This window comes from Dermacentor albipictus, chromosome 2 (assembly GCF_038994185.2).
Source record: "Dermacentor albipictus isolate Rhodes 1998 colony chromosome 2, USDA_Dalb.pri_finalv2, whole genome shotgun sequence".
NCBI classification, from domain to species: Eukaryota; Metazoa; Arthropoda; class Arachnida; order Ixodida; family Ixodidae; genus Dermacentor; species Dermacentor albipictus.
Window position 1 is genome coordinate 166,748,139 of NC_091822.1, and position 16,816 is coordinate 166,764,954.

The window sequence follows — 16,816 nt, forward strand, 5'->3', positions numbered from 1 at the left end:
AAAAAACGTGAGTCTATACCGCACTTCTACAAAGGGAAGTTTATTGATGTACTAGTAGCAATAACAGCACAGGTAACTAACTTGGAAAACCGTGTACATAAATACTTATATAGGTAAAACAAGCAATTGTTCCCCCCGTCCGCATATTGTGACTGAGCATCAAGAGTTGGGATCACTCGACAGAAAAAAGGGAAAAAATACGAAACACACACACACGTACAAAACAAAAATGTCAAATTTACTGACTGCAAGTTATACACGTAGCGGAAATACGTGATGCCATCTTAATTTTCTGACTGTACATTTCAACTTAACCCATGAGTTTCTTCTCTTCCTGTCGTCAAAGTGCTCTTAAAATGGCAACATTGGAAACTCCATCTGGCCCTTCCTCACTACAAAAAAAGCTAGCATGCCACATTGTGAGGGAAGCTTCTTCCCCGCGGGCTGTGATGTGTTCTGAAAGACACCGCACCATAATTAAACAAATTTCTTGTGCCTAATCTGACGTTTAAACACTAATTTACATATGCGTGTAGAAGATGCAGGTCAAAGATGAATACACCAACTACCACCCAGATGCCAGACCGAAGAATGCGTAACATTGAACTTAATTGCGCTCCTATTGTCTTTGCGGTGAAAGTATGAAAAGTTGTACGCGCGTATTAACAAAACTAGAGCAAATATATTTCGTTCATAATAAATACAAGTTACGTATAACGTATTTTTCTTTGCTTTTTTCCCTTGTTACGTGTGTGTCACGTCAGTGCTATTAATAAATCGAGGATGCAATTGTGCCGTTACGACAAAATACGAAGCTAACGCTGCCGAATGAACGGCTCTTCCCGCGAGTGTCAGAAGGGGCGAAAGGAAGAGATGATCTTGCGACCGTGCAGCCTCTGCGGCGGTCGGAAGTTGTCCGAGAGAAAGCTGCTCTTGGTGTGCCCACGGAGTCTGCGCAGGCGGTGCAGCTGAAACAGTTGGAGAGAACGAGAACTTGGAACAAGAGCTTATTAGTTGCGCTTTCTCAAAGTCATGCTAGCGTGATAAGAGGTGACGCAGAAGGAGAGAGCAAAGAAGTGAATGAGGAACTTCATTTGTTGTGTCTGTGCACGGTTCCCAAACTGGATATTCACAGGGGGATGGTCAGTCGAAGGGTTCCCAAGGCTCTGGAGCATCCCGAGATGGGGACGTGCGTTGCACCGCCCATACCCTCCCTCCCGACCTTTGACGTGGCGTCTCTTCAGAGCACATTCTTTCTTTTTATGCGAAAGCGTTAAATGGACCATTGAGCGAACAAGTCGGCTGCGTCTGTAACAGCGAAGCTTCCCACTGAATGCAACGTCACGTGACACTGGCTCGCGCTTGCTGGCTTGGGCCTCGGCGGAGCAGAGCGAGCGAAAGGGAACGCCTACTGCCATGGCAATGCGTGAGGGGAGAGGGCATCGCCGCGACGCCACGTCACCCGCACTCTCGCTCTCGGAAGCATATTTTATCCGCGCGCTCCTTGTCCGCGCAAGCTCTCGACGGCGTTCTAACTGCGCCTCGGTAAGGCCAAATCAAAATGCGCGAAGCGTCTCAACGCGTCCGTCACCCTCGAGGATTTCACAACCCGAAGGATCGCTTAGCGGCCTTCAACTGGACATTAATGCTTTCGCATTCAAAACTAATAACAAATGCTATAGGTCTCTTCAAATTTTCATTTTTTTTGTATGGAGGTAACACGGAAATAAGCTAGATAACATGCGATACGATTGCCCGAAATTTTCAAGGGTGAAATTATATATTTTCCTTCGAGCTGGCGACATCGGCATGTGTTCCAAACGCACAGATTTTATTTCTTTTTAAGTTTTTTTCTGGCCACAGCTAATCTTACTTTCACCAGATAGTGTGACAGTAAGCCCGTTAGAATGCTCTGTCTGTATCGAAGCGAAGTGTGTTCCCGTGTTCACGGCCATTATAAAACTCCATGACTGCATACACAACAACTCTCCGTCACGGCGGTGTGCTTACCAGCGTCTCGGAGACGAACGCGTTCTTTCTGAACACGGTCCAACGCACGGACTCCGTGCAGGGGGGCGTGGTCAGCGAGCCGCGGTAAGTGTAGAACTCCTGCAGGTCCGCTGGGGGCATCAGGCTGTTCAGCGTCAGCGGGAACGGCGCGCCCTTGGCCGCGCCGGACCCGGAGCCCGCCAGACGGCGCACCATCCACGGCAGCAAGCGGCGTAGCAAGCGGCGGAGCGTACGGCGGCGTCGCCGGGTCGGCGCCTCGGACTCGAGGGCGTCCAGCACGCCGCCCATCGCCCTCACCGAATCGAAGTTCACGAACGTCAGCTGCGAGGGCAAAGTCGTTGACGGTTGCTGCAGCTGCTGTAGCTTTTTACTGCGCAGTGCTCTGCTGCGACCTGTGCTCTTTCTTTGCGGAGTCGCGCAGGTCGCAGCACAATAACCAACACAATAACCCGAGTGCGGAGCAATGGGAGAGTCAGCTTACCAGCTGCGAGCTCAAGGCCCAAAGGGCCTTAGTGCAGCACGCTAGTGAGGTAGCTATAGGCTCAGTGGAGCCCTGGAATAGGGGCCCACCCTTGCCGGAAGTGGTTCCCAGTCGCCGGCGCCCAAGAAGACGACGGAGACCTCGAGACGCTAATTCCTTGAAGGAACCAAATAAAGCTTTCTCTCTCTCTCTCTTTGCGAAGTCGCAAGGTTTTGATGCCGCGATGGATGGTTGTGCTGGATTACGGCGTAGGTCCCTACTAAACACAGCTGTGCACGATAGTCATGGTATGCTTCGGAAGCTGTCACATGCGCGCGTACTCGCGGTTCTTTTGTTCGTCAGAGTCGGCTTCTTCGCAATTGTAGTATTCATGTGGGAAAGCCCACCTGGGTGAATAGACTCGCTGTTCACCACGCACTGAAAAAACACGTTATATTTAAATGGACTGCTTAAATGTCGCTGTACGAGCTCATCTTGGAGGATAAATGGCGTAAGGATGGCTGTTGCGTGAAGCACGATGGATTGGACGAATCGGGTTGTTCACAGCTGAGGAGGCAAAAGAAATATGTGCTATGCGGAGACGTGGGATATTACGGCGGAAGTCGAGAGTAGGAAGTTGAGCCTGTGTTTTTAAGAGCCGAAATGCTTGTACTAGCTATACGAGTAATTGATGAGAATTGATCAGAACTGATCGAGTCACACGGTTTTTGAATGATCCTGTGGAGTGTTAGATTAGCTTCGTAAGCGACAGGTGCAGTACTGGCGCGTTCTAGTTTCGGGATTGCGAAAACTTTATAAGCGCAAAGAGAGGAGCATGCAAGCACGTGGGTACGACGGTGAAAGGGAAGCACCTGATTAGCGGAGTTTGCAATGTCACTAACATATGACGGGTCCACGTCAGGTCGGAAGAAAGGCAAACACCGAAATGTGTCTTTCGTTATGCTGCAACTAAAATCGCTGTAATGGTTACCCCTCTTGAAGGACTTCGCCCCTTCCCACTCCCCCTTCACTTCATCGGCGCATGTTTTTTATTCATTTGTTTTGTACTCACAAAGTTTTCTAGAGCAGCAATAAACTACCAGTTGCAGTTAAACGCTCGCGCTTATGTGAGTTGATGTTCCTCCGTGTGTCGATAATACGGGTGTGCGAATAGTGATTTCGAGACCGAATCGAATACGAATCGAATTGTGCCATAAGCGAATCGAACACTTTTCGAATAGTTTTCGAATAATGAGCAGCGTTATCACAATTAATACAAAACGACGTTCACATTCCAGTATAGTTAAGGCTAGCAAGTTTTTGTTATTACGTAGTGCGTTATTAAGCGCTGTTTATTAAAAGCACAAATCGAGCATTAGAAGCAAACGGTAGTTCATTCGCATGCACAGGTCTCTTCAGAGAGTGGGATCGAGCGAACGCTGTACAGCCTGCAAAGTATGGCTACCTAAGGGACTGCTCCACTACGCAAGTTCTCGTGTGTTATGTATATACTATAACCGCGGGGGTGAAAAGTTACCCCACTTCTGCCCCAATTTAAAGTTTATTTGGGTGCATTTGACGTGCTGAAATGTTCGAAAAGCATTCGCAATTACGAATAGTGACTTCGATTCGAAGGCCGAATCGCATGGAACACTGCAGTTGATTCGTTATTCGAAAGTTTCTAATATTCACACACACACACCCGAAGTCGATAATAAGTGGACCTTTGGACCAATAACGGCGGCCAACCAATACTTCCTCAAAAAATGACCAAACAAAGGCAATCCTGAAAGAAAGAAAACTTTGTTCTGAGAAGAGCTGAAAGTTGATCGAAATTCTACGGAATGTATATATAGCAGCGCAAGGGAGACAACGGGAGAATCGTTTGGCGGCCCGCCACCAGGTGGCGTAGTGGCTATAAGGCTTCGCGCTATGTATTAAGCCCGAGGGCGGGAGATCGAATCCCGGCCGCTTCGGCCGCATTTTGATGAGGGTGAAAAAAAAGAACGCCCGTGCAGTGGGTGCGCGTTGAAGAGCCCCAGGTGGTCAAAGTTGATCTCCCACAGATACGGCGTGCCTCGTGGCTTTGGCACGTAAAAGCGCAGAACATAATTAATTAATAAGCCTTGTAGCGCTCTCGTTGTATCTTCCGTCGTCGTCTTCCTTGCGCTAGTAAGGCAATCTTCATCCTGACCGTGCTAAGATTTTTTTTCGTTCTTTCGTACACACCACTTTACAAAGTAAGTGTTTGCTGCCAATCCGATATTAGAGACTTTTAGCGTGTCCGGTATTCGGGCAAGCGTGGGCGGTTTTCCGGCTTAGCGGGGGCGTCAAGGTGAGCGGCCCGATTGGTGGCGCCAGCTGGTGGCGCAAAGCTCAACCACACAAACACAGAGCTAATTACTGTATTCTGCTTAGCTGCTGGCGTAAATTTTTGACAGTGGCGTAATCGTGTTCACAATTACGCCGCTGCCAAAAATTTGCACGAGTGGCGAAGCAGGATATGGTGAGTTACTGCAGTTTTAGCTATGCGTTTGTCTGGTTGAGCTCTACAACACCAGGCGGCTTCACCGCTCACGTTTACGCCCCGACCATCCGGTAATCCGCCCGAACCGCTCCCGTTTACCGGAATAGCGTACAAGCTAAAAGTCTCTATTATCTCGAGGGTGGCGGCGTATATTCGCGCGAAGATCTTGGCTGTGACGGAAGTAACCGTTGCGAAGTTTCATATGCCGCTAACTCAAACCTCGCGGCGTCATCGCGCTCGTCCCTGCAGTCGAATCCTCGACAGTCGCCACTATAGTCTCAAGGTGATTCTGAGCACAACGAGCTTTGCTTTCCTTAGGACTCGCACGTTGTCCATGCAAGGTGACAGTCCGCGCAAGCGCTTTTGCGCTTTGCTTCGCGCTACGAGACCGGAAAGTACAGGGTGGGCGAATATTCGAATAGGAATCGAATATTACTCACCGTGGGTAATCGTATTCGAAAGGGAAGTATCCGGTATTTATTGAACGTTCAGAACCAACCAAATATATCGCAACAAATGACCGTAAAAGTATGGCCTCCATTCTCCAAGTATGCTAAACAAATTATCGTAAATTATCAGAAGCGAAGCAGCAACGACATTTTTGAGGCAATGCTGAAAGACAAAGGATAATGCAAGCTCCGTTCTCGGTTTTGCGGTGGAAGCCTAATTGACGACTCGTGATTTTTTGCTTGTAGCCTGTCATTCAGTGTAACCCGCCGTGGTTGCTCAGTGGCTATGGTGTTGGGCTGCTGAGCACGAGGTCGCGGGATCGAATCCCGGCCACGGCGGCCGCATTTCGATGGGGGCGAAATGCGAAAACACCCGTGTGCTTAGATTTAGGTGCACGTTAAAGAACCCCAGGTGGTCGAAATTTCCGGAGTCCTCCACTACGGCGTGCCTCATAATCAGAAAGTGGTTTTGGCACGTAAAACCCCAAAATATTATTATCATTCAGTGTAGCCACCGCGGCATCTCGGTGGCTGTATGGCGTTGCGTTGCTTGAGCTCGAGGTCGCAGGTTCGAGCCCGTCCGCGGCGGCGGTGTTTCAATGGGAGAGAAATGCAAGAACATTCATGTACTTAGATTTAGCCGCACGTTAAAGAACCCCAGCAGGTCATAATTAATCTGGAGTTCCCCCGCACTACGGCTTGCCTCATAACCAGATCGTGTATTTGGCACGTAAAAAACCCAGAATTGTTTTTTTTGTTATTTAGTGTTTTTTTTTTGCCAGTCTAGTCATGTAGAAATTTTATCTTATATGGAACAGCCAGTGACGTTTTCCTTCCAAGTGGCTCCTTTTCGTGTGTCTACGAAACACAACTACTTTAGCAGCTTTCTCTTTCTCTGTTTATTTTTTTCCACAACCACTGACATGTTGCCGGCAAGCATTTGTTTACTTACTGTATAGGTACCTATAGCTATATCGAAAAAAAATGCACCGACGATTACGATACACCCTAATGCAAATTTTCAGCACAGCTCTGTAGGTGTTTTCATTTCGCGATATATTCGCTGGCGCGCACAATCTGTCTCGTGCGACACGTTGCAAACGGAGCGAAGCATTGCGCCACTGCCCCGCTCATCGGGAGATCGCGAGAGAGGCAGCGCGTGGGTGACGCGTTGGCGCGATTCACAGCAGCCGCCGCAGACAGACCTCCGCTCATGCGGCGCTTTGTTTCCATATATGGTATCGGTAGACGCGCTCGCCGCGTGCCCTATATATCGATGGCGTCATCGGCGAACAGACGGCGGCGCGCTACTCCGGCGCCATCTTGTAGCGGTCGTCGCCGCAGAGCCCGTCTTGCGCGGAACTACGCATTTCTTCTCACGCTTTCACCTCCTCCTCCTCCTCCGCTTTCCACCTCACGCTCTCTTCGCCGTCGCCGTCTTTCATCCCCCGCTGCGCTCTGCGTTCACTCTTTCCTCTTTCTCGGTGCTCATTCGCTCGGTTACGCCGAGGGACGCCGATGCTCAAGGCAGGCACGGGCGCCTAAGAGCAACACTGAAATATTTCTGCTGTAGATATACGCGTCTGCACTTGAACTATTCGATTCGATAATTGCTGTTCGCTAATTGCTCTTCGTTTTCGATTCGTGTTAAAAAAAGTTAACGTTCGCCCACGTCTACCAGAAAGTAAATGGGATCGAACGCGCACATTATTTGGTTAAACAGGAAAATTCGCTGCAAATTCTTTGCTATGGTGGTGCCCGCGTTACATGAATAAGGCATACAGATGGCCGGACCATGCCATTCACTTCGTTATGCAGGTCGTTTCTTCATAAAGGCATTAATTTGTCGTCACGGCTTCCGATTTATTTATATAGATTCATACCCATTAAATGCATAAATGACAAAGTGATGATGCCGACGCATTAAGTGCTGATTGTCGAAATCGGTTCATGCACGAATGCCTTCCGCTTTTTCTCCGTGGAGTATCATTGGCAGCGCAGACTATCTCGCCGTGCATGCATCTATAATGCAGAGTGGGAAGACGATGCTCTTCGCGCGCTCTTCGTAATAAACGAAATTCGCCATTGTAGTTATATTATAGTAGAAGTAAAGCCAACCAACAATTACAAGTCAGTATATGACTAACTCCACGTATGGAAACGTTGGCCCAGACTCCCTCCTGTACTTTACCTTGGTTTATTTCGTTTTATGCACAGTCTGTTTCCGTCTATCAATTTATCCATCTTGGGATTTTGAAGAACTTAGTATGATTTACATCATGCGGATTACAACACCATTAACTCTTATTTCTTTTTTTCGACTCACACATTACCTTTGAAATACTTCGTCAATAAAAAAGGAATGGTAACGACCCTCAGCGTTTATCGCTGCAGAGAATGAAAACGAAAAAAAAAGAGCACCTGATAGAGCGTTGAGATAATGGCAATCCTGTCCGTCTGGTCCGGCTTATCTACGTTGGCGTACTTCTCGTTTGTGTACACCAGCTGTGCCTGAACAAAGAAAGAGCCAAGTCATAAATTTGATTCGGCCAGCTGGAGTCTACAGCAATGCTATCTATCTATCTATCTATCTATCTATCTATCTATCTATCTATCTATCTATCTATCTATCTATCTATCTATCTATCTATCTATCTATCTATCTATCTATCTATCTATCTATCTATCTATCTATCTATCTATCTATCTATCTATCTATCTATCTAATCTATCTAATCTGTCTGTCTGTCTGTCTGTCTGTCTGTCTGTCTGTCTGTCTGTCTGTCTGTCTGTCTTGTCTTGTCTTGTCTTGTCTTGTCTTGTCTTGTCTTGTCTTGTCTTGTCTTGTCTGATCTATCAGGTCTTGTCTTGTTTTGTCTGATCTATCAGGTATTGTCTTGTCTGTCTGGTCTGCTCTGTCTGGTTTGCCTGCCCGCCTGCCAGGGTAGATTTTCCTACCCACCTCCATGGGGTATGCGATGCCGTCGAGGCGGTGTTCGGAGCCCTGCGACGAAGTGGAACCCCAGTGAAACAGCGCATGCGTGAACTCGAAGGTGCCCTGCAGATGACCGCCCCGCACTGTCCTCTTGGTCTTGTCCGCTGGCGAAGGCCGGAGGGTCACTGCGTGGCGCCACCTCAGGTCGCGTTCTTTGAACATACTAAAGCTTGACATTAACATGGGACCCGGACGTGAGAAGGCAAGCTGGTGAGACTTCTGTCGACCGAAACACCGATATGGCGGTGGCGGGCCAGTATAGCCGATATGAGTATGCGGGGAGGGGTCACATGCTGTGTGCATGCGTGTGCGTGTGCGGGCGATTTCCAACGACCGACGCAGGTAGACGAAAACATACATATATACTGATGTGACCCTCGGAATTGGGCATGCCTTGCTTAGATAGTTGTTAGAGCCTTTAAGAGTGTATGGTAGAATAAAACCTGATAATTATTATTAAAATTGCGGCGAACATTAGTAGAACGGTCTATTTCCGCAGAATATATGGCAGATAGTTTTTTTTTCTCGAAGTTGCTGATAGATTTCAACTAAACTTCTACAGACTCAGGTGATCTTTGTGAAGACTTCTGCATCCGGGAATGATTGCATTCGTAAAAAAAAAAATGTTAAGTGTGACGCAGCATATCCGCGATCCTTCCGCTTAACAAGTTTAATCACTTAAATTGACGATTAGCTGTAGACAATGGACGAGCCCTTTCACTGGTTCTCCTTCCTGGTTGACCGATGGAAGCCATGGCTTTTGTTGCATTACGCAATTATTGGTGAAGGCGGGAAAACGCGGAGTCATCAACAGCAGCGACGACAGTCCCGCTCACGTGACAGGCCGTCGTTGTGCACCGTGAAGTTGCGGAGCGGGACGTCGTGGGCGTAGAACTCGAGCGGCTTCATGCCGACGTCGTGCACCACGCTCAGCGTCTCGATGTTCACTGGAGACTGCTGCGCCCCGCCGCACGAGTTGTTCTCGATGCATTGGAACTCGGGCCACGACCACGACTCTGCACGGAGGAGCAAAATTTTTGGAGAGCTCAGGCAGGCAGACAAGCAGAGGCAAGGCAAGGCATAGCAAGACAAGACAAGACAAGGTAAGGTAAGGTAAGGCAAGGCAAGGTAAGGTAAGGCAAGGTAAGGCAAGGTAAGGCAAAGCAAGGTAAGGCAAGGTAAGTCAAGGTAAGGTAAGGCAATGCAATGTGATGCAAGACAAGGCAAGGTAATGCAATGCAATGCAATGCAAGGCAAGGCAAGGCAGACAGGGCAGGCCGGGCAGGGAACGCAGGGCAAGGCATGACAATGCAGGGAGGGGTAGGCAGGTGAGAAGAGCAGGCAGTAGGCAAAGCAGACAGGTAGGCAACGCAGGAAAATCAGCCAAAGTAGGACAAAGCAAAGGATGAACTTCAGGTGCAATAATCTGAATATCGATACCATACAGAAACCACGATCTACGTAACTTCATCCGACATTCGCAATTTCTTTTCTAGTTTATCACCGGTTGATTAACGCTCAGATCACACACGGTGATGACGTGTTTCATTGATTTGTCTTACGTAATTACCTGTCAATGTTCCGAAGCAAGACCAGACATAAAACTCGCCGGACGGTGTTTTAGTATTCGGTGTCTGGCAGCAACAGTAAATATATGTATAGGCAACCATGAACCTCTATGCCGTCATCATAAAAAAAAGGGATTCATAGGTCGACAGTAGCGGTAAACACAGCATTGTCGAGCAGATTTATTTCAAAGGTCTTAAGCGGCCTGGGAACACCTGCAACCGACTGTGAATGCCCGGTTTGTTAGGTTAGGTTAGGTTAGGGGTTGTTTTTCCTAGCCTAAAATCACATGCCGTTATCTGAAAGTCAGGCACCCAAGAAGCCGAGCCGAATGAACAGATTTTGACAGCTGTCCGGCTACGACAATGCGCACCGTTACGAAAGTTTCTCAGACCAATGGCCACTTGGACGAACAAAAAAAATGCTGTTGTGTTGCCAAATTTGAATGAAAGCAATTAACGGTAAGCGCAAAAACTCTATTTCAATTGTCAGAATATCAGAATAAGAACTCAGTCAGTACTGTACATTTCCTATTTACCAATCTTTACTGAAGACTCCACAATTTTCTGAGCAGCTTTCCCAATATTTCCATCTCAGTTTGTGACAACCTGATACACTGATGAGAATCCGTCTATCCCGACTGTGTTGTTATTCAGACTAGATCGCAGAATGCGATCTCTGTGTGAAGTTTGAACCACAACGCAGGCGATTTTTTTCCATTGTCGAAATAAATGTCGCGATAAAGTTGGCATCACACTTACGGTCATTGTCATAGTTCCAACAAGGCTGGCCTCTCACTGGGAGGTAAAAAAAGAAGAAAGACAGAAAATAAGAACAAAATAATAAGGCCACAAAGACAAGTAACAGCCATAGCCAACATCAGGGTGAAAGATATCACCTACAACGTGTAGCCGAATTATTGCCCGATTTCTATGTGTACGGGATCAGTCTAAACCGTTAGAGACGAGCAGAGCTGGGATTCGGACAATAAAGCACTTCAAATGGTCAGATACTATCGTCACGAAAAAACATTCAGACGCAAATAATCAGACAAAACGCTTTCTTTCTTCAGTGCCAGCACAGTGAGCCCCAAATGCCATCGCATAGAACAGAAACGTTTACACGTTGCAGCATGACATAAATAATTAAATGTTCACTCGTTAGAGAATGAGTGCGCAGAATGAGCAAGCCAACGCAAGCAGGCAGCGCGCAAAGCGTGCAGAAGGCAAAAAAAAAATAATGTCGTCTGCAAAAAAAGCAGACGACATAAGCAAGCAGGAAAGAAGTTGCTGCGTAGAGGTCACTGAACCACGTCGACCTGCGAATATCAGAAAAAAAAAAGAAAGAAAAACAGAACGATAATATATGCGTAATTTGTGCTACATGCGAGTTCAAGTGTGCGAAGCTGCAGTTAGTTCGGGTTCAACATTATAGAAAATTTCAGCTACGTGTTGTAAACAAATAGGCGTATTACCGGCAAAAAGAGCAGACCACAAAGTCGACTGTTCTTAGCTGTTCGCTGGTTTCTATAATAATATTTGCCATTAATAATAAAAACTCGACCACCAATATTAATCTTGCTTCAGAGAAAACTTCTGCGATTAAAGTCAGTCCAATTTTTGTCCCGCACTGACGCTGACGACAACGCCGCTTCATCTTCGTGACATCACGTCCTACAACTCGTCTGTACCAGAGTGCACTAAAGTCAGCGCCAGCAGTGCAGACGACAGCACAAAACGAGGCACACACGTCTTCGCCCTCTGCCCTGGGCTGCTGGCATAATATTGTAATCTAGTGCCTGCGTGCACATCGTAAACGGTGCGACAATCTCGTTATAAGGTGGCGTGTCGACCGGTTCGTCTGGAACAGTTACCACCAACTGGTAAGTCCAACCAAGCGCTGGTCTAGCACTGGCCATATGGAAGAGCCTGCGAAGAGAAGTATACACACACAAGCTTAGTCCACTACACAAGCGAAAAAAAATGGCGAGTTTCCTGCGCTAAAGTATTCCTTCTTTAATGCGATTCTCATTGAATGAACCAACTTTGTACAAGACGACTTCTCAGCTACCTAAGGAAAGGAGAAGGTTGGTGCGAACAACTACATAATAAGGAAATAAATCGAGAAGCTATAAATTGTTGAGCGAGTTCTCCTCAGATATGACATCTATGTCTACAGCGCACCTCTCTTTTGAATTCAGAAACATGACAGCTGTATGCAAACATGCCACCCGCATGCGGTTTCTATTCTTTCAGAGCTCGCAGTGGTGATTCAGCGCGGGATAGTCGTTTCATACTGACAGGTGGACTCCACCTGTTTTTGTTGCGTTCACATAAATGCTTTATACGTGTCTAGCTACACGCACGCAACCGTGCAGACCTTCTTTCTTTCTTTCTTTCTTTCTTTCTTTCTTTCTCTCTTTCTTTCTTTCTTTCTTTCTTTCTTTCTTTCTTTCTTTCTCTCTTTCTTTCTCTCTTTCTTTCTTTCTTTCTTTCTTTCTTTCTTTCTTTCTCATCTATCTTTATTCTCACCGGAAAGCTACTGAACAAGTACTGTTCTGCCTCGCAATAGAAACTACCAACGGCGATGGCTTTCATCTTAAGAGGAAGCTTTAGCTCGGGCGCTCCTATATAAATACATGTAAAAGGCGAATTCGCTTTTCTCGGCAACCACTGCACCAAATTTAGTAGGTTTGCGCATTTAAAACAAAAACTTAAAATCTAGTAACTGTTGGTTTCGAATTTTTTATTTAGGTGCTCAAGTTTTTATTAAAAATTGGCAAAAATCGAAAGTTTTCGCAAAACGAAACTATCAAGTTTACAACTCCAACTCGGCAACGAAAAATGATCAGAATCAGTTTATTCAATACAAAAATGGGGATAATTACATAATGAGTATATACAGAAGGAGGTCCTGTAGTTAGAAACTGAAATGGGACCTCCTGTGCATGATGACTAGAATTAATAAAACAACAATGGCAACATGTGAAATTTCCGATATTAAAGGTTTTAGGAGACAAGGCATAAATGAACAGAAGAGCAGCAGATGGATGTATTAAGCAATAACAAGGCTTTGGATTAGACAACTACAAAAAATAGCTTAAGAAAAAAAAAAGAAGCAAGAAAATGCGAGAGACATATAGAGAAACGAAGTGAAAGTTAAACATATAACAAATAGTACACTCAAATTGGAAAGTCGGAGGAAGCTAAAAGAAAACACTTAAGTTCTGTGCGAAACCTGTCAGATAATACAGACAATACAATTATGTGAATTGCATATGATAGCCCATCTAAAACGGACAAAACTGATATGTGGCACATGAATCTCCAGAAATTCAGTAATGTGGAAATACAGCTTTTGCAGAACCCTTGTACACAACGTAACAACATCACGTAAGATGTAAAATCACATACCGAATTTGTCCGCTTTCAACGATCTAATGGATGCCGTTTGCAGAACTGCGATATATGGTCTTGATGCAGAGCTATGAATTTTCGAAAATCTTTTTAACAAAATACAGAACCTAAATAGAAATTCGGCTTCTAAGTCACTAGAATTTAACTTTCTCTCTCAAATGCAATAAATTTCATTAAAATCGACCCAGGGGTTACGTCAGAAAAACGTTTTTTGCAATTTACATGTATTTGAATAGGCCGCGTCGGAGTTGGGCCCGAGCTAAAGCTTCCTCTTAAGAGGCACGGCAAAAAACTGCGTTCAAAAAAATAAATTGTCAAAGATTGACACGTAGCAAAAGGTGAGCAAGCTTCCGTACAAGCTTTGTCGAGCTCACTTTACGGCGCGTTGTCCTGGCATTCCCGGATCTCAGGACGCTGTTGTTGATGCTGCGTCTTCGAAGAATTGCCGCACACTTACCAGTGGCTGTGACCACAAAACGCAAGTCACCAAGCTCAAGTTGATGTTCTTGTTGGGCGCTGACAAAGCGATAACACCGTGACGATGACGATGATACTTCAGAAAATGGCACGTACCCATAATGGGGGACGGGCCAAGAATTGAGTGGTCGTGGGCACTGTCATCTTTTGCTGTTGTTGTTGTTTCTACATGCGATATTGAGATAGCCGGCCGTACCTGTAGCCAAATTGCCCAATTTTTATGTTTATTAAGAAAAGGTAATGATCAGGTCAAGGATGATAAACATGAAAAGAACAATAGCGTGCATCTGAGAGGTGAGAGGAGATGAATGGGTGATTACATTTAAAAAAACAATAAAAGAGCAACTTAGAACGGAATTAATTTAGAAGACTTAACTATAGTAATAGAAGGAAAGTAAGAATGAGCATGATATACGTTTGTTGCCTGAATGAAATCACACAAAGCGTCTAACGCGTCCCTGTGGCTAGAATCTGGAGCCTAGGCCCCTAGTAATACTCTACTACTGATAAATTCAAGCCATGTTTACTAAGCGGCGTTTCAAGAAGTCTTTGTGCTGTAAAGCGGCGACAGATTTGAAGATAACGAGCAATAGATGGCATAGGGGCGTTATCACCAGAACATGCCTGCGTAAATATAGATTTGGCGTGGCAATACGGTAAGGTAAACTATCAATCATAACCTCAACACCTCAAAGCTGAGGCATTGAAACTCAGTCGAGGGCGTTATTGGTGGTGGTGATGATGATGATGATTACCCTATAACATGCCTCATACACACCCTGGGGAATGGGCCAAGAATTGGGCACCTAAAGCTTTACATATTATTTCAAGAAACTACAAATAATGTGTAATATATCTTCCTGATCTTCGCTTTCATCTCAACTTAGAAAGATTATGTCACAGGATGTTCATGTCGAGTCTTTAAACCATGGCACATACTCATGGCGGGGATTGACTAGGCAATAAATACTCTGACCGCAAACAAATTCCAAACATTGTAAAAAAAAACAATAGTTGTCGAATCACAACCCTCCTTCTCCGTCCGCTGAGCAAATAGGTTTTATTGAGGAGTTCGTCTTATCCTATCATAATCGGTTTCGCTTGTGGTTACATCTGCTTTTCTTTTATTACATCTTGCCACCCCATGCATTCTTGACCTAACCTCCATAGTATGCCGGCGCCTCGAAACTCAATATTACTCGGTCGGTAGAGTCGGGTATGTAGATCCTATGGCAGCTTCAAACTTCTCAGGAGTAGTTTCCGTGTCGCAAAGCGAAATCAGACGTCTTGCAAACAGAACTGGAAGCCAGCTCCATGCACCTGCTCGAGTTTGTTCGCAAAGCTTCGGACATTAGCGTACAACTAAATTAATACCATTAAGCCACAAACCACGGTCAGATTAATAATACTTTTTATTCGAAGCACGGTACAAGAACAAAACAAGAGCAATAAAATAATGACGCCCACTAGCGTCAAAAGTGTGTATATGGAAGTTTTTCACAATCAAGAAAAAACGAGCTGAACACGCTGCCAAGTTCAAGTGGACGAAAGAAAGTACACAGTGTCCAACTTCTCAATTCATCGCTGCTCGCTCGAACCATGCTAAGCGGCTGCAGAACACTTTGTGGACTTAAGGCATCGGTGTCTCCTGTGCCACCAAACAGAGCTAACTTAACCGGGGCATTTCGCAAGAATAATTTAAAACACAGAAATACCCGACAACAGGCACCACAGAATGTGAAAGTCCCAGCGCAAACTACTGTGTTAAATCGGGAGATAGCGCATTAAGAGATGTTTCGTCGAAAGACCTTGAAGGCAACAAGACAACCATACAGCCTTCGCTCTTCTAGCTTTAACTAGAGATCCAATCAGAAACGCAGAGGCTCGCAGGAGATCCAGTCACTGATCAGCTGCTTATGCGTACGGATCACCTTTGACTTACGATCGCAAAATCGGAGGCTTGAAGCCTTTACACAGCGTTTTCCGCAAGAATTGGGTCTACATAGACATGAGAAGCCTTGCCGTAGGTGAGGCCACCAACACTGGAAGCGATATATCGTGACTCTGCGCTCTCCTTGAGCCGCACGACTTTTTGTTGACGAACCAGAGGAGCCCAACAGTGCCTTCAAAAAAGCGGAACACTTTTCTTCCAAACGACAAAAAGTGTCGTCGTTATCGTAAGCATTGTGTTACTGTGTTACGCACCGTATGGCGGGGTTAACAATTGTAATTTCGGCAGCAGCATACGTGATTTGACAAATATAACAACGCTAACACATACAACCACAAAGGAAAAAGGACGAGACACAAGCGCCGAAGTGCTTGTGTCTCGTCCTTGTTCCTTCGTGGTTGCATGTGTCAGCACTGTTTACATTTGTCAAATCAAGTATGCACCGACTCGCCGACAAATAAGTTTTAATGAAACAGTAGCACACCATGCGCGTGACACCGAGCATACATAATCCGAATTTGTCTGCAGTCATGCATTTGAAGAAAAATACAGATATCACTTATACTCTCGTCCGTAACGAAGCGTTAAGTCCTTGTCAACAGCTTTATAGGTGAACGGAAGAAGGGGAACATAATCTCTCATAGTAACAAGACTACCACAGCGCCCATTGGCTGACCACGATGATGACTGATGATGATACAATGGCACCCCCTTTGAAACGGGGTGGTGAAAAATGGTCACCTAGCCCGCTTGATTTATTCGGGTATGCTGTACATGTTTTTTATCTAGCATTTCTGTGTACTTCACCTTCATATTTTTATTCCCTTCAAAATCTACTTGTGCCGCTAGCCATGACTGTAGATCCGGTCGTATCAATCTCTTCCCCGCTTTTTTTTTCAACCAGTACTCTAAATGTCTGTTGCTTATCTCGACTGCTCACCAGTTGACGCTTCCGTTCACTTTAA

At 45.7% G+C, this 16,816-nt stretch overlaps 1 protein-coding gene across 9 annotated transcripts; it reads right to left on the reverse strand.

The window, feature by feature from the left end:
• Positions 1–217: 217 nt before the first annotated feature.
• LOC139055610 (carbonic anhydrase-related protein-like) lies at positions 218–13,952 on the reverse strand. Of its 9 annotated transcripts, none has more exons than XM_070533138.1 (8): positions 13,881–13,952; positions 11,482–11,935; positions 10,769–10,804; positions 9,278–9,457; positions 8,409–8,566; positions 7,868–7,957; positions 2,011–2,331; positions 218–968 (listed from the first exon to the last, which is right to left on the reverse strand). In XM_070533138.1, exons 4-8 carry the CDS (start codon positions 9,348–9,350, stop codon positions 852–854), a joined length of 759 nt encoding a protein of 252 aa, XP_070389239.1. In that variant the 5' UTR covers positions 9,351–9,457; positions 10,769–10,804; positions 11,482–11,935; positions 13,881–13,952; the 3' UTR covers positions 218–851. The 9 variants fall into 9 exon arrangements, with proteins under 9 accessions (XP_070389239.1, XP_070389235.1, XP_070389238.1 ...); XM_070533134.1 differs by having other exon boundaries at positions 10,769–11,325; XM_070533137.1 differs by having other exon boundaries at positions 10,910–11,935.
• Between the last annotated feature and the right edge of the window lie 2,864 nt (positions 13,953–16,816).